At 45.0% G+C, this 25372-nt stretch overlaps 1 protein-coding gene across 7 annotated transcripts in view; it reads left to right on the top strand.

Moving 5' to 3' along the window:
- MINK1 (misshapen like kinase 1) overlaps nucleotides 1-25372 on the top strand; it is a 58505-nt gene that overhangs the window by 31314 nt on the left and 1819 nt on the right. Inside the window, exons 3-32 of one of the 7 annotated variants that reach the window (XM_027857129.1) lie at nucleotides 1897-1953; nucleotides 2041-2166; nucleotides 6661-6771; nucleotides 7222-7312; nucleotides 7719-7849; nucleotides 8187-8241; nucleotides 8437-8515; nucleotides 8852-9027; nucleotides 9455-9524; nucleotides 10060-10321; nucleotides 12474-12590; nucleotides 13411-13614; nucleotides 13873-14046; nucleotides 14496-14756; nucleotides 15000-15085; nucleotides 15482-15591; nucleotides 15997-16085; nucleotides 16320-16343; nucleotides 16470-16636; nucleotides 19740-19842; nucleotides 19923-20060; nucleotides 20306-20414; nucleotides 21519-21686; nucleotides 21941-22084; nucleotides 22368-22502; nucleotides 22811-22911; nucleotides 23190-23339; nucleotides 23444-23603; nucleotides 23857-23996; nucleotides 24380-24486. In XM_027857129.1, coding sequence (XP_027712930.1) covers nucleotides 1897-1953; nucleotides 2041-2166; nucleotides 6661-6771; nucleotides 7222-7312; nucleotides 7719-7849; nucleotides 8187-8241; nucleotides 8437-8515; nucleotides 8852-9027; nucleotides 9455-9524; nucleotides 10060-10321; nucleotides 12474-12590; nucleotides 13411-13614; nucleotides 13873-14046; nucleotides 14496-14756; nucleotides 15000-15085; nucleotides 15482-15591; nucleotides 15997-16085; nucleotides 16320-16343; nucleotides 16470-16636; nucleotides 19740-19842; nucleotides 19923-20060; nucleotides 20306-20414; nucleotides 21519-21686; nucleotides 21941-22084; nucleotides 22368-22502; nucleotides 22811-22911; nucleotides 23190-23339; nucleotides 23444-23603; nucleotides 23857-23996; nucleotides 24380-24463 — 3822 coding nt within the window. In that variant the 3' untranslated portion in view covers nucleotides 24464-24486. Of the gene's footprint in view, nucleotides 1-1896; nucleotides 1954-2040; nucleotides 2167-6660; nucleotides 6772-7221; nucleotides 7313-7718; nucleotides 7850-8186; nucleotides 8242-8436; nucleotides 8516-8851; nucleotides 9028-9454; nucleotides 9525-10059; nucleotides 10322-12473; nucleotides 12591-13410; nucleotides 13615-13872; nucleotides 14047-14495; nucleotides 14757-14999; nucleotides 15086-15481; nucleotides 15592-15996; nucleotides 16086-16319; nucleotides 16344-16469; nucleotides 16637-19739; nucleotides 19843-19922; nucleotides 20061-20305; nucleotides 20415-21518; nucleotides 21687-21940; nucleotides 22085-22367; nucleotides 22503-22810; nucleotides 22912-23189; nucleotides 23340-23443; nucleotides 23604-23856; nucleotides 23997-24379; nucleotides 25337-25372 lie in introns of those variants that run through there. The other 6 variants (XM_027857131.1, XM_027857132.1, XM_027857128.1 and 3 more) reach the window with 6 other exon arrangements.

Below are 25372 nucleotides of genomic sequence, written 5' to 3'. Positions count from 1 at the left end.
GGATTTGTGTTGGGTTTGATTCTCTACATAAGTTACTTTAATTCCTCCCACAGAAACAGTGTTTTTATAGACTGATATCTCCATTATTCATATAAGAATGGACACAAGAGAGACCAATGAGAGTAGATAGCTCACTATAAACACATTTTCACTAAGAAGAATAACTTGAATCAAACATTCTGCTTTCCTAACATAAAAGGTAACATATCAGTTTAATTGAGGAATAACAAGGTATAGTAGAAAGCTGTTATGGTTGTTGTTTGTCCTTTGTTCTCAAAGGGGACCATACATCAGGGAGGTGATGACATGACATACAAGTGAATTGGAGTTAAACGGGGCAGGACTGTGTAAAGTCACCAGCCTCACTGTCTCCTGCAGAGCCATCTGGGTCCAGTGGCAAGATATAGATTAGATAGACATGGCCCTGGATGAAATAGGAGACCTTGGCCTTTTTAAGCTAAAGTCTTTAACAGGTCTTATTTTGACTGAGGCAACACCCATTCAGTGATTTAGGCTAGGTAAGAAATGAGGCAGAGAATGGCCTCTTTCACCTAGTCAAAAAAAAAAAATCAATCTAGGAGAGGAAGACCCTCAGAATTTCTGGCCAAAACAGAAACAATTGCTATTTACATTCACTCTGAGCCAATGTCAGGGTCCAAACAGTGACCAAGTGGGGCTTGGCCTGGGACCCATTGTTGGTCAGTCAATGAGAGCCAGAGTGATTTGGGTTTAAAGCATGATCCTTCAGGAAAAAAAAAAATCTAGTCCATATTGTGGACTTGAACTCAGAAGACATGATTTTGAGTTCTGACTCTACCGTTTACTAGTTGTGTGTCACCTAGAAGATGTTTTCGTTTTCACCTCTCTGAGTTTTAGTTTTCACATTCATCAAACTGGGGGTGCCACCAGTTGTGCCTATAGTGACTGTGATGTCATATGGGGAAGGAGGTTCTGAATCTGAGAGTGTGCGTTTTTGGATCATTTGGGACCACCTACATTTCTCCTGTACCTCTCTTCCCATACACATATATCATATTTTCCTTGTAGATTTAAGGAGGTGTGCACACACCCCTTCCCAAAAGTTCTTTGTTGTTGCTATGGAAATAGAATTTCTATATTCTCCCTGCTACTGTGTGCTAGGGTCTTAAATCATTGCTGAGAGTAAAAATAACCTGTAGGACTAGTAGTTCTTGTGTCTATGCCTGTGAGGACTGTCTTACTCTGCTTTCCTCTTTAGGAAACTTCAGACACTGAGTTTTCCCTGTAAGAGCTTTGGAAGGTTTACTTCAGAATGCTTGGCTGGTGGCAAGGCAAGGGGAGCAGAAAGAATGGTGGGACCCAGTCTATAAAGACAGTAGTGTCTTTCCTTGGTATCTTTATCTATATCCCTTTTGTCATTTCTAGAGCATTTCAGCTCTGCCTTTTTTTCTTTTCCCCACCTCAACAACAAAAACTTGGAAAGATGTCTCACAAACTAGGGTAGAGAGAGGGATGCAGGAAACGAGTCAAGGCTTTATACACGGTCTTGCTGCAGTGGGATAGAAAGCATTTGGACAGCAACAGAAGAGGGTGAGGCAGGATGCCCTTTCCCTCCCCTGCATATTGTCCCAGTCAGCTTCCTACATCTTGAGGCATAGGGTCTTGTTTATTCCCCTACCCCAGACATCACATTATTCCAAAAGGTAAATATCCTCGTACTTCTTTTACCTGAAGTTGAAGAAAGGAGCCTCACATCTTCCCTTTCTTGTCCCATTTATAACCAATAGTTAGATGATAATACCTTTTCTTTCAAAGCTAAGTAACCCATATGGGAATCAGCTACATAAGCTTGACTATTAGCATTGTGCTCTACCCTCTAAGTAATACCTAGATCATTCATGTTTCTTTGTCCCCCAGGGTCGACATGTGAAGACAGGGCAGCTGGCTGCCATCAAGGTCATGGATGTCACAGAGGTAAAGAGGTCAGGATAGTGGGGGGGAGGGGTCAGGGAAGGGAAATTGGAGAAAACTGCAGGATTCACCTTCTTTTACTTCAATTAGGATGAAGAGGAAGAGATCAAACAAGAAATCAATATGCTGAAAAAATATTCCCACCACCGCAACATTGCAACATACTATGGAGCCTTTGTCAAAAAAAGCCCCCCGGGAAATGATGACCAGCTCTGGGTAAGCCAAACCCCAAACCAAACTCTTCAGACCACCCTTCCAAACACACTTTTTCTATACGTAGCTAAGTGAAAGAATCTGGAGTCTATTCTTTTCTCCCCATCACTCAGCTCAGCTAGTATTTCCCTTCTCCACAACCAGATACTGTATATGGTCTGTGGAACATCCTGAAATTATATGTAAAAGTACATGGATTATATTGTTTTGGTCTTTGTTTATTGTATGTGCATGTGTTCTTCTTTCTAGCTATTATAAGCTCTTGAAGGACTGAGTATCACCTACTTGGATCTCAGTCTCAGTTCTGCTGATTACCAGAATGTGACTCCAGACACTTTCTTTTCCTGGGGCTTCAGTTTCTTCACTTGTAAAATGAAGAGTTAGCTCCCTAAGGTCCCACTGAGCTTACTTATTCACGGTTAGGGGCTTTTTAACTTTGCATCATTCTTAATTCAGTTCAGCAAATGTCTGTTAGTCACCTGCTGCGCAGTCCCGTTCTGGGTAGCTGGGAGAGAAGAAGCACATACAGCAATCCCTGTATTATGTAGCATATGCCAGGGAGGTTGGTCCTGGCTTCTATGCCTGGGGAAAGGCTGCGTCAAAGAGCCAGCTTTTGCATCTAAACTTAGAGAATGGGTAAGGGTTCAGGAGTGGGGAAGGAAAGCAAGAGAGAGCTAAAAGCCTTCAAGGCCACCTGGTTTGGAGCCCTTAATTTATAAGAAAACTACGGTCTGGATTGCTGAGTGGCTTGCCTAAGGTCACAGAGGTACACGGTACGGTCAGGATTTGAATTCAAGTCTTAGGAGTCTACATTCACCATGGTTTTCACTCACATTCCAAGCATATGGAATGGCATGAACAAAGACCCTGAAGCAGGAAAGCATACAATGTGTTTGGGGGAGAGCTAGTTATCCCATTTAGCTGAAATATATAGTACAGAAGATGGAGGTAGTATGAGATAGAAAGGTCAAGTGGTTCCTATTGGACATTACTAGCAAATGAATTGTAGGAAGCAGTAAAGAACCACTGAACATTTTTGAGCAGAACAGTGACATGACAAGATCTGTACTTTAAGTATGTAGTAGGTACACTAATTGGAATTTAATAAGCACTAATTAACGATCTTTGTAAAGTAAAAAGACTGTGAAGGGGAAGGGCCAGGGCCATCCCCCATCCATCTTCCATTTTAGCAGAAAGGACTTAAACATTTAGTAACTCCCACAAAATTCCCATTGTTTTACTAAAGGCTACGTTGGCTGTTCTCCTGCTCCACCCCCACCACACCCCTGTCCCTCACTATCATAAAGTAGTTACGTTATAGTAATTGGCAGAACTGAGATTTGGGACCCAAGTATAGTGATACTCGGCTCCTTGAAGAGTTTATAGTATCATTCAGAACATTCATAAGAGGCCTTCGGCTAACTCTTCTTCTTTTTTTTCTTTTTTGGTGAGGCAATTGGGGTTAAATGACTTACCCAGCGTCACAGCTAGTGAGTGTCAAGTGTCTGAGGCCGGATTTGAACTCAGGTCCTCCTGACTCCAAGGCAGGAGCTCTATCCATCTACCTGCCCCTAGCCTATTCATCCTGCCTAAATCAACTCACAGCTCTCCAGTCTTTTGTTGAGGGGAGGCAAGGAGAAGAGGTGATCATACTAAGAGATTCAGAGTTTTGTTTTCCCTTTTCTAGTAGGCCCTGCCATCTTTTGTCAAATATTTGACCAGTTGCACACCTTTTCCACATGTTAAGATTTGCTCTTTGTTCTCAAGGAGAAGATAAAGCATAAAGATGACTAGTTAGTTTAGACAGTAAATGTAATAAATGTTCATTACCTAAATGCTGTAAGAGTTCCCAAAAGGAAGAAATTAATGTAGGCAAGAGAAGCAGGACTTGACAGAGAAAGCAGGACTTGAACTTCATCTGATGCTCTTTTCTGGCATATTAGAGAGCATGAACCTGGAACGTATCCAGAAGTTCAGCTGTTGAATAAATATTTATTAAATACCTTCAAGGTATTCTGATAGATACTGGTGATGCAAAGGAGTGAATAAGTGAGAGAGACTGTGGAAATGGAATAAGTTTTTGATTCCCTAAAATTGAAAAGTTTTTGCACAAACCAATCCAATGCAGCTAAGACTAGAAGGGAAATAGTTAACTGGGGAACATCTTTGCATCAGGTTTCTCTGATAAAGGTCTTATATCCAAAATGTATAAAGAACTGATTCAAGAATCTCAGCCATTTTCTACCTGATAAGTGGTCAAAGTCTATGAACGAGCAGTTCTCAAGGGAAGAAACTGTATCTATGCTCCAAGTTATTAATATATTTTTTTGAAGAGGCAATTGGGGTTAAGTGACTTGCCCAGAATCACGCAGCTAGTACATGTTGTGTGTCTGAGGCTGAATTTGAACTCAGGTCCTCCTGACTCCAGGGCCAGTGCTTTATCCACTGCACCACCTAGTTGTCCCCAAGTTATTAATAAAGAAATGCAAATTAAAGTAACTTTGAGGGTCTACTTCATATCCATCAGATTGACAAAGCCAACAAGGAGAGAGAGGCTTTGGGAAATCAGGCACAGTGATGCACTATTGATAGAAATGCTTCATAGTCAAGTCATTTTGAAATCAGTTTGGAATTGTACCCTAGAAGTTATTAAACTGTGCATGCTCTTTGGCCCAGCTATTCCATTGAATATATCCCTATATATCCCAAAGAGGTAAGACAAAGAGGAAAAGGTCCTATAAGCATAAAAATATTTATAGTAGCCCTTTTTGTACTGTCAAAGAACTGGAAACTAAGGGATTACTCATAAGTTGGAGAATGGTTAAAGTTATGGAATATGAATGTAGTGAAATACTATGTGTTCTGAAAAATGAAGGGACAGCTTTGAAGAAACATAGGAGGATTTGTATGAACTGTGAAATGAGCAGTACTAAGAGCACAATAAAAGCAGTATTGTTAAAAAAAAAAAAAAAAGAATTCTTAAAGATTTAAGAATCTGAGTACTGTAATGATCAACCACGATCCCAGAAGACTGATGAAGAATACTTCCCACCTCATGACAAAGAGATGACAGACTACTGTGAAAAAATAAGAAATACATTTTGATCACTGTGGGAATTTGTTTTGTTTGATGGTGCTTATGTAATAAGGGTTTTGTATTTATTCTTTTTTCTAATGGAGATGTGGGAAGATGAAAAATAAATGCTTGATAATTTTTTTTAAATTGTAAAATTTTTTAAATTTCCTGTGGTTCTTGGAAAGAGATGAACTCCCTGCCTCCCATCAATTCCCTTCTACCTTATTCCTAGGGGAAAATTCCCAGAGCTCATTTTATCCCTTTCTTACTTTGAATCTACAACCTCTACTCCTTAGACCTCACAATTTGGTTGCATCTTGTTTTATGCATTGGCCATTTTGTTTTACATGATCTGTGTGTATGTCATATTCCTCTACTAGTCTTTATGCTCCACAAGCACAGGAACTGTGTCTGACCTTTTATCTTCCCCAACACAGAGCTCTGCACTGCACAGGTGTTTATTGAATTGTATTGAATGAGTTAAGACTGGTTAACTCAAGAGGTTAGAGTATAGTGCTAATGGCACAGGAGTCATTGATTCCATTCCTGCACTGGCCATTGTATTTAGGGACTTCTGCTTGGCATAGGAAGACAGAACTAGGAACAATAAGTGGAAGTTGCCAAGAGATTTGATGTAAAAAAAAAACTTCCTTAACAATTAGAACTATCCAAAAGTTGAATGACTGACCTGTCAAGGTAGTCAATTTCCCTCCCAGGAGGGGTTCAAGTAGAGGCTGGATAGCAATTTAATGAATGCTATCAAACTCAAATAGAAATGGATCCCTACAGGTCCAATATTGACTTGTGATTTTCTAATCACAAATTAACAAACGTTATCTGTGTTTTATTGTAGTCTTATTTACTTTGTTAAACATTTCCCAGTTACGTTTTAATCTGATTTGAGGGGCATTTGACACCTCTATTATAGAGGACATTCCTGCTCAGTTCTAGGCCTCTAAGATCTCTGATGCTATGAATTAATGGTCCTTCCTCTGGCTGAATATATTGAAATTTCTCTTAGGATAGATATTCCTCATCTCACTGACTTATCTGTTTCCCCGTTAGTTGAAACAATTTGCTATTATTTAGGCCTATTCTATGCCATCATTTTCTAGTTGAATTTCTTGCCGCTAGACTCACATTGTCTAGTTGCTCTCCCTATTGTTTTGTCACCTTCTTCCCCTCCCTGTCCTTTAGTCCTTTCTTTCCTAATCCTAGGAAACTGCTCAATAGATTGCTGCTGGCACAAAGCTCCCCATATTACCTGATGATGGTCTCCAACCCAGGTCATCATCTAGCCCCAAGACCTGAATAGGGTCTAGAGTGGCTTACTGAGCCTTGTGTCCTTCCCTGATTGCTAAGGGAGAGGATCTACCTGATTAATGACTCATCCTTCTGCTTGCTCCCTCCTGGGTCTGTAGCTGGTCATGGAGTTCTGTGGTGCTGGTTCTGTGACAGATCTGGTGAAGAACACTAAAGGAAATGCTCTGAAGGAAGATTGTATCGCCTACATTTGCAGGGAGATCCTCAGGGTGAGAGACAAAGCCCTCCCTTTCCTTTTTCCCCCACAACCTGTCTACTACCCCAGTCTATACTTCCTTTTCCCTGAGCACCTCTGTGGACAGGGTTTTAGAATAAGCACTAAGGGGGGGCTCCTATTTTGGTGAGAGGGAGACAGCCCCTCTACCCAAGGGGTCATCCCATTCTTTTCCAGAGTTCCAGCTCTGCTGTACTTCTAACCTACCAAATGCAAGTGACATAAAAGAGTGTTTCCTGTCCCAGCATGCCTCTCCCCCTATATTTCCCACAAGTCTGGCTTAATTGTCATTCTCTAAGGTAGAGAATATCCAACCTGTACACTCAGTTCTGCCTAAGCTTGTCTTCTCGCTGTTTACTTTACCACCTGCTGTCTGCTCAGTCCCTCTCCTTCCTTGGCCCTCACCGGCACCAAAAGCTCACTTTTTCCCCTCTACCATCTCCAGGGGCTGGCCCACCTCCATGCCCACAAAGTGATCCATCGAGATATCAAAGGCCAAAATGTGCTGCTGACAGAGAATGCGGAGGTTAAGCTAGGTATGGAAATCTCTCCTGAGGCAGTTGGTAGATGTTCTTCCCTTGTCTTAGGACAGGCTAGTAGAATAGTTCCTTTCTCATTTGAAGAAGAATCATAAAGTCTTCCTCTTCCTCCTCTGTTCTGAGGCAAACCACCAATGTCCTTTAGAAGCCCAGGCCCTCTACTCTTTCCTCTTCTTCATATCTTCCCTTTACTACCAATGTCTATTCTTCCATTTGAAGAAGTTGGACATAATGAGTAATCCTTTCAGCCAAAGCTGTCTCATGTCCCCCTCCTCCATGTTTTCCTAGATACCTGAGGACCTCTCCTTAGAAATCAGATAAAGTGTAGCACACAGTACTTAAGACAAGGTCAGGCACACAGGATGTTGTATTACAGTTACTCCTTCTCCTTACCTCTTCCTAGTGGACTTTGGGGTGAGTGCCCAGCTGGATCGAACAGTGGGCAGGCGGAATACATTCATTGGTACCCCCTACTGGATGGCCCCAGAGGTTATCGCCTGTGATGAGAATCCTGATGCCACCTATGACTACAGGGTACTAGCTGGAGGCCTTAGGGAAAAGAATAAACTGAAGGGCGGGGGTGGTGCCTGGGAGAGGGGGGATAACGGGACTGGAATTGAGAAAAGAACTATTGAGGTAGGTAGAGATTGGAGGGGTTGGATGGGATTGGACAGACTGAAGTACAGGACTCACGGAGAGAGGAAAAAGAATATAGATTGGAGAAGAGAGTGGGCCAAGAAAAGAATGGTAGTAAGGTTGAAAAGAGGGGCCCTAGAAATAAATAAATGTACAAAGATGTAAAAATATGTATGTCAAGGGAGGGGGATGTCACGGAATAGGAGCCTTCATAATTTTGGCCTTTCCCTTGCAGAGTGACATATGGTCTCTAGGAATCACAGCTATTGAGATGGCAGAGGGAGCCCCCCGTGAGTAATGGGGAAGGAAGCAGGGGCAGGGCAGTAGCTAGTGGGAGGAGGCAAGTTTTAGGTGGGAGGGACTCAAGGGGAGGCTAACACCAACTGAATCCAAAGATAGGCATGCTGGGAGGGGATTATTAAATCGTTAGAACAGGGATAGAAGGGGAGATGTGTGAGGACTTGTGGTCCTTCTCACTCTCCTAGCTCTATGTGACATGCACCCCATGCGTGCCCTCTTCCTCATCCCACGGAACCCCCCGCCGAAGCTGAAGTCTAAGAAATGGTAGGTGCCTTTAGGAAATGTGGGCTCAGCAGGGGAGGGTGTGAAGATAAGACTAGAACCTCCCTTCCATCTTTATATATTTAGAGTTGAGTAAACCCTAGAGTGTGAAGAGCAGCATGGGCCCCATAACCGGGTAATGCCGTGAAGAAAGGGATAACATGAGAACTTTCAAAACCTTAAAGCACTAAATTAGTGAAGTAGTATTAAGAATTAGGTAGTTTGTTAAAGTGTGTTTGAGTTTCTGAGGATACTGTTCATTCAGATTTGTCAACTTCTGTCCCCAATTTGAGGTCTGGGGTCCCTTCCTTCCCAATATATCTCTTTAAACATTTTCAGGTCTAAGAAATTCATTGACTTCATTGATACATGTCTCATCAAAACATACCTGAGCCGCCCACCCACTGAGCAGCTTCTCAAATTCCCTTTCATCCGAGACCAGCCCACAGAGCGACAGGTCCGAATTCAGCTTAAGGACCACATTGACCGTTCTCGAAAGAAAAGGGGCGAGAAGGGTCAGTAGGGGAAATGGGGGTGAAGGATGGGGATATCCCTGGAAAATTTCAGTGTCCAATTATCTTGTTCATTATCATGACCAGCCCTGGGCTTTCTTTGCTCAACAGTCCTTAGCTCCTTCCCTGCTACTCTAAGGAATGCCCAGTCATGAGCTTTGAACTCTAGAGACCCCTGCGATCTTGTAGGATTCTTAACACCTAACCCAGGCCAACTGCTGACTCAGCTCCATGATATCCTGGGTTTTTGCCTTGGTCCCACACTTGAGGCCTCTATGTGGAAGAGGGTAGGCAGCCAAGTGCAGAGCTAAAGATGGTCTCCCTTTGATCTAGCCCAGTATTTATCTGATCTTATCAGGTCTTCCTAGGTTAGGGTGAGGGGAACTGCATGGGGCAGTTGAGGAAATCAGTAGTAATTTCTCCCTTGCAGAGGAGACAGAATATGAGTACAGTGGCAGCGAAGAGGAAGATGACAGCCACGGAGAGGAAGGAGAACCAAGGTAAACTGGCAGAGTGGGAAAGGGTTATACCTTAGGCTCATGGGAGAGGTAGTGGTCTTGTAGAACATAGGGGAGCCCTAATCTTAGGAAGCTGATAGAACAGAACTGTAAGCAAATCCATAAGTGCTGAGAGAATGTGGAGTGAGTTATGAGGAAGGGTTACCAAGTAAAGCTTCCTGGAGGGAGAATTAGTTGATAGCAGTTGGAAGGAGAGAAGCAAGATGGGACAGATGGGATGAACAGGACCCACAAAGCTAATATCTCAAAGAACTTGGATTTAAACCTATTTTATGATTCTTTTGTCTCCACATCCCTTGCTCTTTCCACCGCACTATACTAGAGCATAAGGTGAAGGGGTGAGGACCAGAGATTTAACTAACTGGAATGAAGATTCAGGGGCAAGAAGTGAGTCCTAGGAGATGAAGGCTCTTAAATTAGGAAGGATCAAGAGAAGAGGGACATGTAATGAAGGGGAGACAGAGAGAGAGAGAGAGGAGTGTGTATGTGACGAGTTTCATCTTTCCTTTTTCCTCAGCTCAATCATGAATGTGCCTGGTGAATCAACGCTTCGACGAGAATTCCTTCGTCTTCAGCAGGAAAACAAGAGCAACTCAGAGGCCCTGAAACAGCAGCAGCAGCAGCAGCAGCAGCAGCAGCAGCTACAGCGTGACCCAGAAGCTCACATCAAGCACCTCCTCCACCAAAGGCAACAGCGGATTGAGGAGCAGAAGGAAGAGCGTCGGCGTGTTGAGGAGGTTGGGGCCGAGCCCTGGGATGGAAGAACCAGTGGAGTGACGGTTGGGCTGGGCTGTTTGTGCTCTACTTAGTCCACATCCTACCCTGCAGTCTATCTGATCAGCTCCTTCATTATCAGTTACCATTATTCAGCCTTATTATTCCTTGAGTTATGGGGAAGGGCATTTTTTTCCCTTGGGTCTCAGTCTCTGAAATTGTTCCAGAGACAAAGGGTGGGACTTGAAATCTAGATCCCATTCCTGTTGTAAGCAGAGGTAGCAAAGGTAGGAGCCTCAGGTTACAATACGGGGATTACTGCCTCATTTCTTTCTTAAGATTCCTTTTTCCACTGTTCTCCATTAACAAAGAAAATTGGCAGATGCTTAGTTTCATCTCCCTCCCTACTGACCCCACATGACTTCATTGCTGCATTACCTGCATTCTGAGTCATATAGACCCCTTACAGATGCACCTCACTTCAATTTTTAAAAATTGACTTTTTTTATCATCCATATTCTATTTCTCCATTGATTGACAGTGTCACTGGTTGTCATTCAATAATTTTCTTCCATTTTAATATCTTAACGTTCCTTTGCCCCTTCCTAACCATCCCAGTCAGTTGTCTTATTAAGTGATTAGTGATCTGTAAACACTTAATAGTACTTTAATTATCATTTCCACCGTTAATATTAATAATAATTCCATGTTATGAAAGATATCACCAAGAAAAATATGTGATGATAAAAGGAATTAGGCCAGTTATGTGGGTCATGTGATGCGAGTGAAGGAAGACAAATGGACAACCAGAATTCTATACCCATGAACTGTAAGATCTGGAGAGATGCCTCCCACATATGGGATGGCTCTTTTGTGGAGTCTCTACGAAAGAGCATGAGCAAAAATCATACCCACTGAGAAAGCCTGGAAGCTGCTCAGCAGGGATATCCTGATGATGAATTAAAGCAAGACTGGCACCCCTGGAATTAGAGAATAACAGTTATATTTACACAGCACATGAAAAGGGTTAGAAAGGTCTTTATTCCATTTTTGACAGATGAGGAAACTAGGGCATGAAGAAGTTAAGTGATTTGACTGTGATCACCCAGATAGTGTCATGGCAAGGACTTGAATCCAAGTCTCTGGAGGAATTGTCTCTTTAAAGAAGTCCTGCCTGAATGCTTCTATTTTCCTGATGTGAAAACATATAGTCTGGTTCACATACCAATTTGGACTAATTGGGGGAAAGGCAAGTCTGAGTTAGTGAGAAGTTGGTGTTTTAAAAATAACATTTTTATTCTATACCCTGTTACAAACTAATGGCAAAAAATTGTCAAGGAGAGATCTTGCCACTTGTGTTTTTTAAAGAATTATTGAGGATCATTTGTAATTATCCCATTAATTGCTTCTAGATAAATAGGCTTAAGTCATTTTAGGACCATCAGAATTTAAGGCTGAAAGAAACCTTAGTGATTATCTAATTCAGTTCTCTTATTTTATGGACATGGAAATTTAGACTAGAAAAGATAAGGGATTCCTTCAGATGACACACAAAGCAAGTAGCAGAAGTGGCTTTCATTCTAGTTTTTTTGATCTATTACACCAGCCTTCCAAAGTAGATTGTTCTTTTAAGTCCACACAGGCTAACACTATTAATTTTCTTAGCAAATATTTTCTTCCTAGAGATCAAAAAGATATAGAATTGAGCCTTAGTCATCAGAAATTCTAAATGAGTTTGGACCTGATTAATGAGGCTTTACTGTGGTTCTCCCGTCTTTTTGTGCCTGGTGTCTTTAAAGAGAATGCTTTCCTTGATCTTAGAGCCTGTTCCACGTGGTCTTTGTGGGTGTCCTGATTAGGAATATTTTTGGACATTGCCCGTCATCAGGATACAGAAGTCTAACACTAAAGTTTTCAAACTCCCCCCCCCCCCAAGAATAACCAGTATCTCCTCAACCCAAAAAGAAAGGAAATAATTGCTTGCATTCCCTCCATCTTAGCCCTCTGAGATCACTCAGTGTTTGGATTAATTCTGTAAAAGTGAGTCTAAATCTGCCTCCCATCGATGTTTAGAATTAGTCTCCAGTATTCTTGGAGGGTTCCTTGAGAAAGAAAATCAGGGCTCTTCCCATTACTTGACTTAGCTAAGTTGATGTGGGCAGTATCTAGGCTCATATAGTCTTGGTTGATCTCTTCCTCTCCTCCCCAACCCTACAGCAACAACGTCGAGATCGGGAGCAGCGAAAGCTGCAGGAGAAGAAGGAGCAGCAGCGACTAGAGGACATGCAAGCCCTTCGAAGGGAGGAGGAACGCCGTCAAGCGGAGCGAGAACAGGTACGGTCCCCCTATGCACACGCCTGTGCACACCCCCCTGGCTTCTGCTGTCCACTTCCCCTGCTCCCCATACCTCCTTTCCTATCCCCCTGCCCCGCCCCAGGTTCTTCTGTCTTTTTTCTAGCTTCACTATCTCTTTCTTTCTCTCTGTGTGTTCTCTCCTACCACCCCACCACCCCCTTACCCTTGGCTCCCTTGTCTTCCCCTGTCTCTGTTTCCTTTTCCTAAATTCTCTATATCTTCCTGGCCCATCCATTCTGACCCCTTCTGCCTGTTTGCTTTCTTCTTATCCCCTACTCCTTTTTTCTTGCATCCCCATCACATTACCTTTACTATCCTATTTCCCCCCCATCCTCCATACACATATCCTCTCTCCTCTGTATTCTTTTTCTCCTTTCCTGTCCCTCCACCTCCTGTCCTCTTGTTTCCCTCTCTTTTCTCTCCTGCTTTTGTTTCCCTGCCCCCTGCCCCCTCCCCCCCCCAGGAGTATATCCGCCTAAATTGGAGGGAGGGCGGCGGCAGCTTGAGATCCTTCAGCAACAGCTGCTCCAGGAACAGGCCCTGCTGCTGGTAATGGGGTCCTTCATCCACTACCTTATTTCCTTTTGGGACGGGTGGTAGGGTGGACTTCAGGGCTTCTTTGCTTAGAATAGGAGATGGAGACAGGGAAAAGGTTCCAGTGAGACTGCAGGGGAGAACCACCTCTCTAGGCATTTGGAAAGAAGAGAGCCTTTGTTTTCTCCAGCCTCATGAGGGCATCCCTAATCCACTACTCCTTCAGTACTGAATCTCCTTTTCCTTTCCCCCACCATGGCACTAGGAATACAAGCGAAAACAGCTGGAGGAACAGCGACAGTCAGAGCGGCTTCAGAGGCAGCTGCAGCAGGAGCATGCCTATCTCAAGTCCCTGCAGCAGCAACAGCTCCAGAAGCAGCAGCAGCCACCGGCACCAGGAGACAAAAAACCCCTGTACCACTATAGCCGGGGTGCTAACCCTGCTGACAAGCCAGCTTGGGCCCGAGAGGTACCCTTCTGAATTCTCCTCTGACCCTCAAGCAGCCAGCCCGTAGGGTCTTATCCGCCACTCCCTAAGACTTGGGTTCTGGTCTTTGTCCTTGGGGTCTGATGAAAGGACTGAGGGAGTTGTGGAAAGGAGCCAAGAACTAAAGAAAAGGGGGGGTGGTGAGGAGGGGAGGGCTGGGGTTCTGTAACCATAGGGAGAAAGGGGGGGAAGTAGAAACAGATTTTATTCTGACACCTGCCCCTACCCACCTCTTCACAGGTAGAGGAGAGGACAAGAATGAACAAACAACAGAATTCACCCCTGGCCAAGCCTAAGCCAAACAGCACAGGACCAGATCCCAGTCCCCCACAAGCCCCTGTTGGGCCTTCTGGCCCCCTTTCCCCAACCCCACCTATGCAGAGGCCTGTGGAGCCCCAGGAAGGACCACACAAAGTAAGTCTTAACCTTCCCCTACACACACACACACACACACACACACACACACACACACACACACACATACACTCACTCACTCACTCACTCACTCACTCACTCATGTGCACGACTCCACGAGATATAGCTTACTTTTACAGATACCTTCAGATGCTAGTAAGTGCATAAGGAGACTTATCCAGATATACCTACAGATATACATAAAAACACAGAACTGTTTCTGTGTGTTTCTTTTTCTGCTTTTGCCATTTTCTCACACATAATAAATACCAAGAGCCCCAAACTATCAGAAGGGTAATTTAGAGGGTGAGGGAGGAGGAGGAGGAAGGAGAAAGATACTCTAGATAGAAGCCAGAGCTCCTGCCCCAGGCTCACTCCTCCTTCCTTTCTTGGCTGGGTGGAGAGTGTGGATAAACCACAAAGGTTTTTTTTCCCTTCTTTTCCTGCAGAGCCTCGTTGCGCATCGGGTCCCACTGAAGCCATATGCAGCACCTGTGCCCCGTTCTCAATCCCTACAAGATCAACCCACTAGAAACCTGGCTGCCTTCCCTGCTGCTCATGACCCTGACCCCACTGCCCCCCCACCCACAGCTACTCCCGCCTCTCGTGGAGCCATCATCCGACAAAATTCAGACCCCACTTCTGAGGGTCCTGGCCCCACACCAGCCCCCCCACCTTGGAATCGAGCAGACAGTGAGGCCCCACCTAAGGTAAGTGTAGCCTTGAAGCTAATCCAGCACGCTTTCCCAGGGAAAGGAATAAAGGAACGGCAAGAAGAGAAGAAGAGTGGGAGAAATAAGAAGTAAGCAAGAAAGAGTACAGGAAAGGAAAAAAATAAAAATGGAAGGTGGAAGAGAGGTCATAAGGAAGGATATATATAGATTCATTCAGCTCAGCCTCCATCCCCTCCTTCCTTTCCTGTGCTGCCTCTGACACTTCTTACCATTCTTCAGGTTCCCCAGAGGACCTCATCCATTGCCGTTGCCCTTAACACCAGTGGAGCTGGAAGTTCCCGGCCAGCACAACCTGTCTGTGCCAGGTAATGGCCATGCTGGAATGGGCTAGGGGATGGGATATAGAGGACATGCTGTCTCCCACTTGGGGGTGGAGGAGCCCAAGCCTAACCATCCCAGCCTCCCCCCCCCCCCCCGCCCCCCCCGTGCTCCCCTCCCCGACCCCGAAGCAACTCCGCCTGGCAAACCTACCTGCAAACTCAGGCAGAGTGGGTGACCCCTGGGCCTCCAGGGCCCCCCTACTCAACCCCCCAGCCCACCCAACACCAGTAGGTAACGGAGTTGTCACCCCCTCACCCCTCCGTACATGGTAATGATCACCCCACCATGGTGCTGGTTCCCTCAACTATGCTAATTCTACAAACTGAGATAAGGAAAGATTGACTTAGTCCCTCCTCCCCTAACCCTTACATCTGTCACAGTAACCCAGACCTTCGAAGGAGTGAGCCAGGCTGGGAACGTGGAGACAGCATCCTTCAGTCCCATGGCCACTTGCCACAGGCTGGCTCACTAGAACGTAACCGAGTAGGAGGTGAGGCCCCTAAACCAAAAGGAGTTGATGGAGGGGAAAGAAGGGAGGGGTCATTGTGGGAATAAAGTATAGCTAACGAGATGGCAATCAAGGGAATTAAAAATCATAGCCATCTTCTCCATTGTTGTCAAGCTTTTATGTAGACAACATGTAGCAAAGACCTAGGCCCTGCCATAAGTAATTTTCTAGGCTGAGACCAATACATGGATAGCTGTGGGAAATAGGATCCTGTGTTACCCTCTGTGGGGCTAGGAAAGATTGTGGTAAGAGGGGGAGTACTTGAGAGCCTATTTCAGCTTTAGCAGGGATTGGGATGATTAAGAGTCAGCATGGAGTAATGGAATACAAAGTAGTTATCCCTATTCCCACCATCACTCTCTCCTTCCTACCTACTCCCATCTCCAGCATCCTCCAAGCTGGACAATTCTCCCATCCTGTCCCCAGGGAACAAAGTCAGACCTGATGACCATCGCTCTAGGCCTGGCCGGCCTGCAGTGAGTAATGTCATTGGCAGATGCTGCTCTCCCAACCACAGGGTTTGAGGAGTGCATTATGAGATCTGCTGAACCCCTCTTGGGAGCTAGTAACTCTAGGGGCGGGAACCTATAGGATTGAAATGGGGGGACCAGAACTGGGACTGGTAGTCAGAAGGCTTTTCCTACAGTACTAACCTCTTTTAATCTCTCTCCTATTTCTGGCTGCCTTTCTTCCTCTGGGATTCCCCTCAGAGCTATAAGCGAGCAATCGGCGAGGTTAGTGCAAGAGACATATTGTGGCAGGGGTGTGGAACCCCTGTTTCCCACTTTAGTACCCTTCTAATCTTGAGGACTAGCACCCCTGCCCAGCCTCCTCGAATCCTCCTCTTTTCTCCAATTAAGGACTTTGTGCTGCTAAAGGAGCGAATGGCAGATGAGGCCCCCCGGCCTCCCAAGAAAGCCATGGACTACTCATCTTCTAGTGAGGAGGTGGAGAGCAGTGATGATGATGAAGAGGAAGAAGGAGATGGGGACCACTCTGAGGAGAGCAGGGACACTCCCGGAATTCGGTACAGGAGTGGGTAACTGTAGGGAGGGCAACTGTATAGAATCAGAAATAATTATGGAAGAAATGGGAAGGAAACCTCAAATAGCTGTGTTAGGGGAAGAACAGAGATATAAGGGTTTTGGAAAAGCGATGATTTTCTCCGTTTGAAGGAGTGATGACCACTGCCTTGGAAATAGTTGATTACTTCATTTGAATAACTTTTCATACTTAAGTGTCTTTTCATATGGTCCTTATCACACCTTGCCCTGAATTGTAATTATTTGTGGATGTCTTTTCTCTTCACACTCAACAAACATTTATTAGTGCCTACTTTTTGCAATGCGCTTTATTTTGTGACAGGGATATAAAAATAGATATGATGCCGGTCATGCTTTCAAGGAGCTTACAATGTAATTGTGTATATTGGGGGTGAGGAAGACATGTACCCCCAAATAATTGTGGTAAGATAAGTGCAAAGAATAGTTCAGAATGCTGTGAAAAACCTGAGGAAGGAAGGGTCACTTTTACTCTGAGTGGTGGGGGACATACTGGTTCTGAGAAGGTTTCACAGAGAAGCTAGCACAGGAGTTGGGTCTTGAGCTTAAGCTTAAAAAGAGGGGATCTATAGGGCAAAGGGTAAGGAGGGAGAGCATTTCAGGCATGGGGTCTGCCAGTGAAAAGGCACTGAAACAGTAGGTGAAAGGTTGTGTGCAACAAAGAGGCTTGATCCCAGAGTCTCAGAATACAGAAGAGGGGGTTGATGTCTAGGGAAACTGGAAAGATAGGTTGGGGCCAGGTTATGTAGAGCTTTAAAAGCTAAACAGGGGGTTATGTTTTATGCTAAAGGCAAAATAGGAATCAGGATAATCACATGATCAGATCTGCACTTAAGGAAAATTACTTTGGCAGTAGCATGTAGGATGGACTGGAGTGGTGAGAGATTTTAGGGAGGGAGGTCAATTAAGAGGCTGTTGTAATAATCTAGTTGAGGAGTGATGAGGGCCTGAACTAAGGTGGTAGCTCTGTGAATGAAGAGGAAGAAGATAAAAGAAATGTTGTGAAGGTAGAAATGGCAAGATTTGGCAATTGTTTGGATATATGTGGGGAGAGAGAAAGAGAGGAGTCCTTGGTAAGGTATAAAACTTGGGAGACTAGAAAGATGGTGGTACCATCTACAGAAATGGGGAAGTGGGAGGGTTTAGGGAAGAATGTGAATTCATTTTGTGATATGTTGAGTTTAAGATGTTTCTGGGACCTCCAGTTTGAAATGTCCAATAGACAATTGGTGATATGGGGCTCATGGTAAAGACTTGGGGTTAAAACCATGGGAGCTGACATGGTTACCAGGAGAAAGAATGTAGAAAGAGAAGAGAAAAGGGCCTAGGACAGAACTTTGAGGAATATCAACAGTTAAGGGATGGTGATGAGCTGGCAAACGTTTAACAAGGGGTCATCAGACAAGTAGAGTTGTTGTCACGCAAACCTGTAGAGGAGAGAATATCTTGGTGGTCAACACTGTCAGATGAAGTAGGTTGAGAAAGATGAGAATTGAGAAAAAGGTCAAGGGGTTTGGCAATTTAGAGATAGTTGATAACTTCAGAGACAGCAATTTCTGTTGAGTGACGAAGCTAAAAGGTAGTTTGAGAATCGATAAGTGAGAGACATATGAGCAGAGGTACCAAATATAGACAGCTTTTTCTAGAAGTTTGGCTAAGAAAGGGAGGAGAGACATTGGACAGTAGCTTGAGGAAATGGTAGGGTCTAATAAAAGTTTTTGAGGATGGAGGAGAGTTGAGCTTCTTTGAGGCAGTAGGGAGGGTATCAGTAGTTAGGGATAAGAGAGAAAAAGAACAGTAATGATTCAGTTTTCTGGAGAAGACGGGAAGACAAGAAGGGATGGAAGAGAGGACTCTCACAAAGAGGTTAACCTTGACAAGGAGACAGGTATGTCTGGAAGAAAGGAAGAGGGAGTGAGACTTATTTCCACAGAGATAGAAGAGGGGCAGAAAGGAATCCATTCTGAGTATAGAGGATCACAGAGACTAAGCTATGAAGATGGTAGAATGTAGGAGTCCCAAGAGTAACATGAGATAAGGCTGAAAGATAGATTAGATCCAAATTATATAAGGGACTTAAAAGCCAGAACCAGGAACTTGTACTTAATTAATTAGGCAGTGAGAGCGGGTTTTGAACTGAGTGCCATGATCAGAGAAGTGAGTTAGAAAGATAACTTAAGTGGTAGTGTGCAGGATAGATTGTAGAAGACAGAGCTGGAGATAGGAACAACAATGAGGAGGCCGTAATGATATAGGTTAGGTATGAGGCCTGAACAGAGGTAGTTAAAATGGGAGTGGAAAGGAGAAAAATGTGAGAGACACTTTAAAAAAAATTGCTGTTGACCTTTTTTGTTTTTACATCAACCACATTTTTCAGTGTTTCTCTCTCCTTCCCAGAAGATCATGCCTTATAACAAAAAATTAAAAATAGTTCAGCAAAAATTACCAAGGTATCATCCAGGTCCAATATTATATGTAGTGTTTCACACCTGTAGTTCCCCACCTCAGCAAAGAAGGGAGAGAGATATATTCTCCTATCTCTCCTTTGGGACCAGGCTCAGTCATCATAATTTTGCTGCTTTTGTATTTTATTATTTTGAGTGACAAATATTTCAAAGATAAAGTCACTAGAATTTATAAACTGATTATGTGGGGTAAGGGAAAGAGAATTGTTAAAGATGACAGTGAGGTTAGGAGTTTAAATAACTGAGACCATCAACAGAAATAGAAAAGGGGCATGAAGGGTGGAGAATTTAATGTGAAACTTACGCTGAATTATTAGTGCTTCTGCCTCTAGGTGGAGATATTGAGCACACGCTTTATATGAGCCCTGCAGTAAAGGTTAGGGGTAGAGACATATTTGGGAGTTTTGGGCAGAGCCATATTTATATAATATGGAAATATTATAATAATAATGGAAGTCTATTTATAGCCTGCATTCATTGTCACTCAATATTTGTAGTATGAATGATGTTGGGATTTTAAATGCAAAATGCTTCTTTCAGAAAGAACTTGTGAGATGGGTGGACGAAAATGGACACCCTTGACTTCACTACTTTTCCCTAACAGTGATGGAGACACGGATAGTATCAGTACCATGGTTGTCCATGATGTTGAGGAATTGTCTGGGGCCCAGACCCCCTATGGAGGAGGCACCATGGTGGTCCAGCGGGTGAGTTCTCCTCCTACCCAGTGCTTACCCAATTCACTTCCTGGCCAAGCTGGCACTGACCTCTCTCCTCCTTCCTGCAGACTCCTGAGGAGGAGCGGGGACTACTACATAGTGACAGCAATGGCTACACTAACCTGCCTGATGTGGTCCAGCCCAGCCATTCACCCACTGAGAGTGGCAAAGGCCAGGGCTCCCCAGCTAAAGATGGAAGCAGTGATGTATGTGCAACAGGGAAGAGGGATTGTAGAGGGTCCAAGGAGAGAAAAGGGTATTTTGGAGCAAATGCCACAGAAAGGGGTGAGAGAAATCTGGAATGGGAGAGAAACTTTGAGAAATCCAAATCTGGGGAAGAGGGAGCATTTGGTAAGGAATATAGAATGCTATGGTAGAAATCCTGAGTAGAAATCTGTAGAAATTAAATTCTTGCTTGTTCAATTCTGCCCACATCATTCTGTCTCCACAGTACCAATCTCGTGGCTTGGTGAAGGCCCCAGGCAAGAGCTCCTTCACTATGTTTGTGGATCTGGGAATTTACCAGCCAGGAGGCAGTGGGGACACTATCCCCATTACCGGTGAGGATAACAAAAACATCATTACCATCTCTGAGGAGAAATACTATTGCTTTTGTTGTTGTTCAGTCATTTTTCCGTTTTGTCTGACCCTTCTTAACCCCAGTTGGAGTCTTCTTGGCAAAGATGCTAGAACGGTTTGCCATTTCCTTCTCCAGCTCATTTGACAGATGAGGAAACTGAGCCAAACAGGGTTAAATGACTTGCGCATGGTCACACAGCTAGTAAGTGTCTGAGGCCAGATTTGAACTCAGGAAGGTGACTCTTCCTGACTCTAGGCCCAGCACACTCAATCCACTGTACCACCCTAGGGAGAAACTAACCTGAGACATTGGGAAAACATAGGAGATAGGGAGACCAATAAAGGAGAGAAGGGACCATTTTTCTTATCCCAATCATCATTCTTTCATCCTGAAGCATTTTTGTCAGTGTCAAAAGAAGGCTTTGGGATAAATTTATCCTGAAACACTGGAAAGATGGTGGTACCATCTACAGAAATGGGGAAGTGGGAGGGTTTAGGGAAGAATGTGAATTCATTTTGTGATATATTGAGTTTAAGATGTTTCTGGGACCTCCAGTTTGAAATGTCCAATAGACAATTGGTGATATGGGGCTCATGGTAAAGACTTGGGGTTAAAACCATGGGAGCTGACATGGTTACCAGGAGAAAGAATGTAGAAAGAGAAGAGAAAAGGGCCTAGGACAGAACTTTGAGGAATATCAACAGTTAAGGGATGGTGATGAGCTGGCAAAGGAGTTTAACAAGGGGTCATCAGACAAGTAGAGTTGTTGTTACACAAACCTGTAGAGGAGAGAATATCTTGGTGGTCAACACTGTCAGATGAAGTAGGTTGAGAAAGATGAGAATTGAGAAAAAGGTCAAGGGGTTTGGCAGTTTAGTGATAGGGATAAATGATTGGGTCTAGAACAGATCTTTAGGGATGCAGTAAGGTATAGCGGGAAAAGCAGTTTTCCCTTTTTTTTTTCCCCTCATCTGTAAAATTAGAAGGTTGTAGTAGCTAAATTTCGTAGACCTAAAATCCTTTCAGATCTGTTTAAATCTGTGGTCCTGTTTGGGGTCCTTACCAACTTCTTCTCTCTCTGCAGCCCTGGTGGGTAGAGAGGGTGGGCGGCTGGAACAGTTGCAGTATGAGGTTCGAAAAGGCTCTGTGGTCAATGTGAACCCCACTAATACTCGACCCCACAGTGACACCCCTGAAATTCGAAAGTATAAGAAACGATTTAACTCAGAGATCCTCTGTGCTGCCCTGTGGGGTAAGTATAACTGGGAGAACAGAAGATGCTAGACCTAAGCTGGGGAAATCTATTTATCCCTGGCAGGGGGTGAAATAGGTTCATTTATTAGTGGAGTAGATAAATAAGGCCCAAATAATGATGTCTTTGCCTCCTTAATTAGGTTTGCCAGAAGGGAGAATGTGATTCCTGGGGTATTGGTCCTAACTTAGAAGTTGAGGGGAAGAAAGACCCCGTTCCCCTCTCACTGGGTGATATGTGGCTTTGTGCTTCAGGTGTGAACCTGCTGGTAGGCACAGAGAATGGATTGATGTTGCTGGATCGAAGTGGGCAGGGGAAAGTATATGGGCTCATCGGACGGAGACGTTTCCAGCAAATGGATGTCCTGGAAGGACTTAACCTGCTCATCACCATCTCAGGTATTTAAAGAGTAGGTAGGATGGAGAGACAACTGGGAGAAAGGGCTGGAAGTGGGAAGGAATCAACTTCTACCATCTTAAGTACTGTGGATTTGAGCTAAAGAAAGAATTAAACCCGCTCATCAAATCCTGATATTGGCAAAGGAAGGGAGGGAGGAAGGTTGTAGGGGTGGGGGCAGAAGGAAGTGGAATGAATTCATCAAGTGCAGTAACATTGGCATAGATGGGGGCAGGGGAAGGACTTGGGCTCCTCAAAAGGGTGCATTTCATGTACCACCACCAGGGAAAAGGAATAAGCTTCGAGTTTACTACCTATCCTGGCTCCGGAACAAGATCTTACACAATGACCCAGAGGTGGAGAAGAAACAGGGATGGACTACTGTGGGGGACATGGAGGGCTGTGGGCACTACCGAGTTGGTGAGAGGGAAATTTCACTGGGCATTGTAAGGGACAGCAAAGGGAGGACTGGTACCATGTCAGCAGTGGGAAGATAAAAGGGAGGGGAACACAAGAAGTAAACCCTGTCCTATTGGAGGGATGGAATAGAGGGGGGTGAACACTACCTACCACATGATGAGGATTTCACTCTGTGCTGAAGATCTCAGAGGGCTTGAAGTAGAAACATTGGGGAACCATTTGAAGGAGACTTGGGAAGGCAGTTATAAAGGTGTGTATTCACCTGACTGTTCCCTTCTCATACAACACCCCCACCCCACTTTCCTCAGTGAAATACGAACGCATTAAGTTCCTGGTAATTGCCCTGAAGAACTCAGTGGAGGTGTATGCTTGGGCCCCCAAGCCCTACCATAAATTCATGGCTTTCAAGGTAACACCTGCCAGCCACATTCCTTCTGTTCCCCCAAGTCCCATATTCTCACTCTGAATCCCCCACTCCCTCCCCAATTTTTCTTTTACAGGGCTTTTACTGTTCCCTTCTCCCCATACTCCCCATCTCCAGCACCTCAATCTTGTTCTCAACTGTCCACTCCCATTCCTCTTGCCTCTTAGCCCCAGGCCCATTTCATCCTCTCCATATCTTCCCAGCCCCAGCCCCTTCCCCATCCCATATCCACTCCTCGCCCTGAATTGCCCTGTCCCCTTCAGTCCTTTGCTGACCTCCCTCACCGGCCACTGCTGGTTGACCTGACGGTGGAGGAGGGGCAGCGGCTCAAGGTCATCTATGGCTCTAGTGCTGGCTTCCATGCTGTTGATGTGGACTCAGGGAACAGCTATGATATCTACATCCCAGTGCATGTGAGCTCATGGGGAAAGTTGTTAAATCTTTAAGGGGTGTAGGGGCCTTAGGAGGAAGCAGAGTTAATGTTTGGATTTAATTACTTCTTCTCAATCCCCTGTAGATCCAGAGCCAGATAACCCCTCATGCCATCATCTTCCTTCCAAATGCTGAAGGCATGGAGATGCTTCTTTGCTATGAGGATGAGGGTGTGTATGTTAATACCTATGGCCGGATCATCAAGGATGTGGTGTTGCAGTGGGGAGAGATGCCTACCTCTGTAGGTGAGCTTCTTAGACCCTTGCCCAAAGTCATCCCACCCTTCAAGTTGTTCTCAGAGCTTAGCCCAATCTTCAGCTCCCATTCCCTCTTTTTCTCTCCCTAGGAGCTACATGACTTTTCCCTAGAAGTTTCCATTCCTAAAATATCCTAGGGAAATAGGGATGGGGGTGGGATGCCCTAGATAGAAGGGTTTGTATTGTAAAATAGGACCAGGCCACTCCATTGTCTTTGACATTCTCTTTTCCTCCCTGGAAGCCTACATCTGCTCCAACCAGATCATGGGCTGGGGTGAGAAGGCCATTGAGATCCGCTCCGTGGAAACAGGGCACTTGGATGGAGTCTTCATGCACAAGCGAGCACAGAGACTCAAATTCCTTTGTGAGAGGAATGACAAGGTGGGAGTTTCATGGACCTCTTGCCACCCCTGCAAATGCCACGACCACCTTCTTTTCCTTGCATGATAGAATAACGTCCCACGAGGCCTCTGGTCAATCCTTCTAGGGAAAACAGAGCTAAAGGTGAGGGAATTGGAGTTCCAGAGATGGGTCACTTCAGTGATTTCGGCTCCGGCAGCCTGCCAAGTGCTGCCCAGAGAGAGTTTTAGCCCCACCCCACCCTCCTCTGGCTCACTTTTGTAAACCCAGATGATTCTCTTCCACACATACTGCTAGGCAGAAGAGACCCTTTCACCTCACAGGGAGCTCTGTTCCTCTTGGACAGCACATACAACCACCACTGTCCCTAATCCATCCATTCCCTCTGTTTCCCCAACCTGCAGGTGTTCTTTGCCTCAGTTCGATCTGGAGGTAGCAGCCAAGTTTACTTCATGACTCTGAACCGTAACTGCATCATGAACTGGTGATGGGGACCCCAGGCTGAGTAGGGGTAGGTGGGGTATATATCCATACTGGACATATAACCCACATCTCACCCCCCTTGCCCCCAACAACAACAAAAATCCAGGCTTCCCAGGCCGCTCCCTCCCTACCCTCCCTGGGCTTTTGCTTTTTTTAGTTTGATTCACTGGAGCCTGCTGGAAACGTGACCTATGACCCCTGAAGCTTTTTGTGATCACGTGACCTCCCTTTTCCTGCTCTCTCAAAATGTTTTCTCTTAAAAAACTGTGCCTCCCCACCCCCCACCTGTGGGTAGAGGTACAGCTCCCTCCCACCAGAAATTATTTGGGAACCAACCCCTTTCCCCCCTCTTTCTCCCCCCCCCAAAGAGGAAAGTGCTTGGGGATGCCTCCCTTCATTCTACTGCTGCTGTCTAGGGCAGAGTCGCAGGGCCCCTTTTTTTGCACGCCAGGGGGACTGACTCCCCCAATGAATGTACCAGACCCTGGGGGGGGTGGCATAGAGACAGGGGTCACCAGTCACTCCAGGGGAAGGGGGGAGATGGTCCGTGGAGACCATTTCCTCATCACTCTCTGAAAGCACTTTAATCATCTCCCCCCCACCTCCAGGGAATGGGGAGGGGGGCTGCCAGCCAAAATATTCCTCCCCCTTTCCAATATTATCCCTCCTTTCCTCTCCTCCAATGCTCTTCCTTGATGGGGGGGGCCATGGGGCTAGCTACTGCTCTCATCTAACCCACCATCCCCACCTTGCTTGCATTTGTATATAGTGTGAGCAGCAAGTAGCCCCCTTCACCCTATTCCCTGCCCCCAATCTCAATGTAGTGGCCTTGGAAACCTCATTTGTTAATAAAGACAGAATTCAACCAGCTTCTCCTATTCCCATTGCTTTTTTACTCAGGGAAACCAACATTA

Source organism: Vombatus ursinus, unplaced genomic scaffold, assembly GCF_900497805.2.
Source record: "Vombatus ursinus unplaced genomic scaffold, bare-nosed wombat genome assembly UNPS02011916.1, whole genome shotgun sequence".
NCBI lineage: Eukaryota > Metazoa > Chordata > Mammalia > Diprotodontia > Vombatidae > Vombatus > Vombatus ursinus.
This window is presented reverse-complemented; position numbering and strand designations above follow the sequence as displayed.